We start from the raw sequence: 7,735 nt of genomic DNA on the forward strand, positions 1-7,735 counted from the left end.
AAACATGTAAACAGTAATATTAGCATGTAAACAGTAATATTAAACATGTAAACAGTAATATTAAACATGTAAACAGTAATATTAAACATGTAAACAGTAATATTAGCATGTAAACAGTAATATTAGCATGTAAACAGTAATATTAAACATGTAAACAGTAATATTAGCGTGTAAACAGTAATATTAAACATGTAAACAGTAATATTAAACATGTAAACAGTAATATTAAACATGTAAACAGTAATATTAGCATGTAAACAGTAATATTAGCATGTAAACAGTAATATTAGCGTGTAAACAGTAATATTAGCATGTAAACAGTAATATTAGCATGTAAACAGTAATATTGAACATGTAAACAGTAATATTAAACATGTAAACAGTAATATTAAACATGTAAACAGTAATATTAGCATGTAAACAGTAATATTAGCATGTAAACAGTAATATTAAACATGTAAACAGTAATATTAAACATGTAAACAGTAATATTAGCATGTAAACAGTAATATTAGCATGTAAACAGTAATATTAAACATGTAAACAGTAATATTAAACATGTAAACAGTAATATTAGCATGTAAACAGTAATATTAAACATGTAAACAGTAATATTAGCATGTAAACAGTAATATTAAACATGTAAACAGTAATATTAGCATGTAAACAGTAATATTAAACATGTAAACAGTAATATTAAACATGTAAACAGTAATATTAGCATGTAAACAGTAATATTAAACATGTAAACAGTAATATTAGCATGTAAACAGTAATATTAAACGTGTAAACAGTAATATTAAACATGTAAACAGTAATATTAAACATGTAAACAGTAATATTAAACATGTAAACAGTAATGTAAACAGTAATATTAAACATGTAAACAGTAATATTAAACATGTAAACAGTAATATTAGCATGTAAACAGTAATATTAGCATGTAAACAGTAATATTAAACATGTAAACAGTAATATTAAACATGTAAACAGTAATATTAGCATGTAAACAGTAATATTAAACATGTAAACAGTAATATTAGCATGTAAACAGTAATATTAAACATGTAAACAGTAATATTAAACATGTAAACAGTAATATTAGCATGTAAACAGTAATATTAAACATGTAAACAGTAATATTAGCATGTAAACAGTAATATTAAACATGTAAACAGTAATATTAGCATGTAAACAGTAATATTAAACATGTAAACAGTAATATTAGCATGTAAACAGTAATATTAAACATGTAAACAGTAATATTAGCATGTAAACAGTAATATTAAACATGGGGTTTAATTGGGGTTCTGATTTAGCTAAAGCTTCATGGCTTCTTTACTAGTCTCGACCGGCGTGAGGATTTCACCACAGTGTTTTAATGTTTTACTGGAGTAATAGAGATATTAACTTTATAATACTAAAATGAGAGGTAAACACCAGTAATGATTAAAATGGTGATTATTTTAGACGCTCTGGGTTTGTGTAATCCAGGTTAAAGGTGCAGGCTCCCAGTCCTGGTGCTCTTCTTACCAATATATGTTTAAGTTTCGACATACTGATGTAATCGTGACCCTGATCCTGAACCGGAGTAACCCCCTGCACCCCTGTGTTTTCAGTAATGGAACATCAGCTCTTATAACATGAAACTAACCTGTAGAGCTAAACTGTACTACAGTTCAAAATGGGTTTCCTACAGATTAGGGAACAGGACTGCAGGAATTTCACACAGTATGAGTGAGGTTGGTGCTAATTGTGGAGCAGGTCCCAAAACTGTTGGATGGTATTAGGGTCAGAACAACACAGTCAAGGTCATTCACATCAACCTCACCTACAGGGCGATGACATGTATCATTTATTATTATTATTATTATTATTATTATTATTATTGTTGTTGTTGTTGTTGTTGTTGTTGTTGTTTTGTTATTATCACTATTATTATTAGTATTTATTATTATTATTTGTTATTATTATTATTATTAATTAAATATTATTATTATTTATTAAATATTATTATTATGAAATTGTATTATTATCATCACTTATATTATTATTATTATTATTATTATTATTGTTGTTGTTTTGTTATTATTATTACTATTATTATTATTATTAATGATTATTATTTGTTATTATTATTATTATTAATTAAATATTATTATTATTTATTAAATATTATTATTATGAAATTGTATTATTATCATTACTTATAATATTATTATTATTATTATTATTGTTGTTTTGTTATTATTATTACTATTATTATTATTATTTATTATTATTATTTGTTAGTATTATTATTATTAATTTAATATTTTTATTATTCATTAAATATTATTATTATGAAATTGTATTATTATCATTACTTATATTATTATTATTATTATTATTATTATTATTATTATTATTATTATTACGTTGCTGAAGATCCTGATACAGATCTGGAGGGAGGAGCTTGAGGGTGCAGACTTTAAACCCAGACGACCGGGTGCGAGCACTCAGAGTGCACGTTCCTGAGAGAGGAACAGGAACCTACCATGGAGCTTTGGCTGCAGATCCTTCTGGCTTTGTTTATCTCCGTACTCGGGGGCCTCTATCTCCTCGGGGCTTTCCGCCGCAGGAGGCCCGGGGAACCTCCACTGGATAAAGGGCCGCTCCCGTGGCTGGGGCACGTCCTGGAGTTCAGGAGAGACACAGCTAAGTTTCTGCAGAGGATGAAGCAGAAGCACGGAGATATCTTCACTGTGCAGCTGGGCGGCTATTACTTCACCTTCCTGACCGACCCGCTGTCCTTCGGATCCGTGATCAAAGAGGAGCGCGGCAAGCTGGACTTCAACGAGTTCGCGCGGCATCTGGTGAAGCGCGTTTTCAGCTACTATCCACTGTACGGCGAACACAAGCTGCTCCTGGCCTCCAGCAACAAGCACCTGATGGGCGACGGGCTGGTGCTGATGACCCAGGCCATGATGACCAACCTGCAGGACCTGATGCTGCACAGCATCGAGTCAAGCAAGGAAGACGCCGCCGCAGAGAGACCGTGGCAGGAAGACGATCTGTTCCAGTACTGCTACAACATCGTGTTCCGCGGCGGGTATCTGGCGCTTTTCGGGAACGAGACTCCCGAGACGTCGGGGAGTCTGGACAAGGCCAAAGAGTTCGATCGCAATCATTCAGATGAGCTGTACTACAAGTTCCGGAAGTACGATCAGCTCTTTCCTAAACTGGCGTACGGCATCCTGGGTCCTTCTGAAAAAATGGAGATCGAGAGACTCAAGAGGCACTTCTGGAACCGGCTCTCGGTGCAGAACATAAACACCAGGGAGAACATCAGCGGATGGGTGTCGGATTCTCAGCAAACGAGAGCCGAACTGGGCATGAAGGAGTCCATGCTGGACAGGTACATGTTCCTCCTCCTGTGGGCATCCCAGGGTAACACGGGTCCGGCGTCCTTCTGGCTCCTGCTGTTCCTCATGAAGCATCCAGACGCCATGAAGGCGGTGAAGGACGAAGTGGACTCGGTGCTGCGTCAAACCGGACAGGAGGTGAAGCGCGACGGTGAGCTTATCAACCTCACCCGGGACATGCTCCTCAAGACTCCGGTCCTGGACAGCGCGGTGGACGAGAGCCTCCGCCTGACCGCCGCGCCCGTCCTCACCCGCGGCGTCCTGGAAGACATGAGCCTGAAAATGGCGGACGGGAGCGAGTACAGAATCCGCAAGGGTGACCGCGTTTCCATGTTCCCCTACACGGCGGTTCAGATGGACCCCGAGGTGCACCCCGATCCTCACACCTTCAAGTACGACCGCTTCCTCACGCCCGAAGGCGGCCGGAAGACGGACTTCTACAAGGGTGGCAAGAAACTCAAGTACTACAACATGCCGTGGGGCGCCGGCATCTCCATGTGCCCCGGGAGGTTTTTCGCCGTCAACGAGCTGAAGCAGTTCGTCTTCCTCATGCTCAGCTACTTCGACTTCGAACTGAAGAACCCGGACGAGGAGATCCCGGACATCGACACCCAGCGCTGGGGGTTCGGAACCATGCATCCCACCAGAAAGCTCCGGTTCAGATACAGACTCAGGGTGTAGAGCTCAGGTAGAGATATTCGTTATCGTTTCACCAAACTCGAGCTCCGTGTTTATCATCATTACTGGTTTTAAAATAGATCATTCATTACCCATCATTACTGGCTAACCTTCCTGGAACATTGATTACCCAGCATTACTGGCTAACCTTCCTGGAACATTGATTACCCAGCATTACTGGCTAAGCTTCCTGGAACATTCTGTGCTTCTTCTTCTTGTTTCTTGTTTATTATTTGTGTATGTTAATAAATTTTAAACCTAAATCAAATTGTTTCCCCTCAGACTGAATGTTTTTTTATTTACATGCAGCTTGTAGCACGTGCAAACATCCACATCTGCCAGGCTAAAACTGTCCTAACAAAAAGCTACGCTAACGTGCATCTTACCTACATCGAAGTGAAACAGTAATATTAGAACATAAACACTAATATTAGAACATAAACACTAATATTAGAACATAAACAGTAATATTAGTACATAAACAGTAATATAAGCATGTAAACAGTAATATTAGAACATAAACACTAATATTAGAACATAAACAGTAATATAAGCATGTAAACAGTAATATTAGAACATAAACACTAATATTAGAACATAAACACTAATATTAGAACATAAACAGTAATATAAGCATGTAAACAGTAATATTAGAACATAAACACTAATATTAGAACATAAACACTAATATTAGAACATAAACACTAATATTAGTACATAAACAGTAATATAAGCATGTAAACACTAATATTAGAACATAAACAGTAATATAAGCATGTAAACAGTAATATAAGCATGTAAACAGTAATATTAGAACATAAACAGTAATATTAGAACATAAACACTAATATTAGAACATAAACAGTAATATAAGCATGTAAACAGTAATATTAGAACATAAACACTAATATTAGAACATAAACACTAATATTAGAACATAAACAGTAATATAAGCATGTAAACAGTAATATTAGAACATAAACACTAATATTAGAACATAAACAGTAGTCTGGACATAATATAAGCATGTAAACAGTAATATTAGAACATAAACACTAATATTAGAACATAAACACTAATATTAGTACATAAACAGTAATATAAGCATGTAAACACTAATATTAGAACATAAACACTAATATTAGAACATAAACAGTAATATTAGAACATAAACACTAATATTAGAACATAAACACTAATATTAGAACATAAACAGTAATATAAGCATGTAAACAGTAATATTAGAACATAAACAGTAATATAAGCATGTAAACAGTAATATAAGCATGTAAACACTAATATTAGAACATAAACACTAATATTAGAACATAAACAGTAATATTAGAACATAAACACTAATATTAGAACATAAACAGTAATATAAGCATGTAAACAGTAATATTAGAACATAAACACTAATATTAGAACATAAACAGTAATATTAGAACATAAACACTAATATTAGAACATAAACAGTAATATAAGCATGTAAACAGTAATATTAGAACATAAACACTAATATTAGAACATAAACACTAATATTAGAACATAAACACTAATATTAGAACATAAACAGTAATATAAGCATGTAAACAGTAATATTAGAACATAAACAGTAATATTAGAACATAAACAGTAATATAAGCATGTAAACAGTAATATTAGAACATAAACACTAATATTAGAACATAAACACTAATATTAGTACATAAACAGTAATATAAGCATGTAAACACTAATATTAGAACATAAACACTAATATTAGAACATAAACACTAATATTAGAACATAAACACTAATATTAGAACATAAACAGTAATATTAGAACATAAACAGTAATATAAGCATGTAAACAGTAATATTAGAACATAAACAGTAATATTAGTACATAAACAGTAATATAAGCATGTAAACAGTAATATTAGAACATAAACACTAATATTAGAACATAAACACTAATATTAGAACATAAACAGTAATATAAGCATGTAAACAGTAATATTAGAACATAAACACTAATATTAGAACATAAACACTAATATTAGAACATAAACAGTAATATAAGCATGTAAACAGTAATATTAGAACATAAACACTAATATTAGAACATAAACACTAATATTAGAACATAAACAGTAATATAAGCATGTAAACAGTAATATTAGAACATAAACAGTAATATTAGTACATAAACAGTAATATAAGCATGTAAACAGTAATATTAGAACATAAACACTAATATTAGAACATAAACAGTAATATAAGCATGTAAACAGTAATATTAGAACATAAACACTAATATTAGAACATAAACAGTAATATAAGCATGTAAACAGTAATATTAGAACATAAACACTAATATTAGAACATAAACACTAATATAAGCATGTAAACAGTAATATAAGCATGTAAACAGTAATATTAGAACATAAACACTAATATTAGAACATAAACACTAATATTAGTACATAAACAGTAATATAAGCATGTAAACACTAATATTAAAACATAAACAGTAATATAAGCATGTAAACAGTAATATTAGAACATAAACACTAATATTAGAACATAAACACTAATATTAGTACATAAACAGTAATATAAGCATGTAAACACTAATATTAAAACATAAACAGTAATATAAGCATGTAAACACTAATATTAGAACATAAACACTAATATTAGAACATAAACAGTAATATTAGAACATAAACACTAATATTAGAACATAAACAGTAATATAAGCATGTAAACAGTAATATTAGAACATAAACACTAATATTAGAACATAAACAGTAATATTAGAACATAAACACTAATATTAGAACATAAACAGTAATATAAGCATGTAAACAGTAATATTAGAATATAAACACTAATATTAGAACATAAACACTAATATTAGAACATAAACAGTAATATAAGCATGTAAACAGTAATATTAGAACATAAACAGTAATATTAGTACATAAACAGTAATATAAGCATGTAAACAGTAATATTAGAACATAAACACTAATATTAGTACATAAACAGTAATATAAGCATGTAAACAGTAATATTAGAACATAAACACTAATATTAGAACATAAACAGTAATATAAGCATGTAAACAGTAATATTAGAACATAAACACTAATATTAGAACATAAACAGTAATATAAGCATGTAAACAGTAATATTAGAACATAAACACTAATATTAGAACATAAACACTAATATAAGCATGTAAACAGTAATATAAGCATGTAAACAGTAATATTAGAACATAAACACTAATATTAGAACATAAACACTAATATTAGTACATAAACAGTAATATAAGCATGTAAACACTAATATTAAAACATAAACAGTAATATAAGCATGTAAACAGTAATATTAGAACATAAACACTAATATTAGAACATAAACACTAATATTAGAACATAAACACTAATATTAGAACATAAACACTAATATTAGTACATAAACAGTAATATAAGCATGTAAACACTAATATTAGAACATAAACAGTAATATTAGAACATAAACACTAATATTAGAACATAAACAGTAATATAAGCATGTAAACAGTAATATTAGAACATAAACACTAATATTAGAACATAAACAGTAATATTAGAACATAAACAGTAATATTAGAACATAAA

General features: G+C 30.7%; 1 protein-coding gene across 1 annotated transcript; it reads left to right on the top strand.

Annotated features, from left to right (window-relative positions):
• Positions 1–2,498: 2,498 nt before the first annotated feature.
• LOC134311803 (5-beta-cholestane-3-alpha,7-alpha-diol 12-alpha-hydroxylase-like) lies at positions 2,499–4,350 on the top strand. The gene has a single exon (XM_062993479.1). The coding sequence runs from the start codon at positions 2,538–2,540 to the stop codon at positions 4,083–4,085; it is 1,548 nt and encodes a 515-aa protein (XP_062849549.1). The 5' UTR covers positions 2,499–2,537; the 3' UTR covers positions 4,086–4,350.
• The last annotated feature ends 3,385 nt before the right edge of the window (positions 4,351–7,735 follow it).

The sequence above is a fragment of the Trichomycterus rosablanca genome, chromosome 4, assembly GCF_030014385.1.
Source record: "Trichomycterus rosablanca isolate fTriRos1 chromosome 4, fTriRos1.hap1, whole genome shotgun sequence".
In the NCBI taxonomy this organism is placed as follows: domain Eukaryota; kingdom Metazoa; phylum Chordata; class Actinopteri; order Siluriformes; family Trichomycteridae; genus Trichomycterus; species Trichomycterus rosablanca.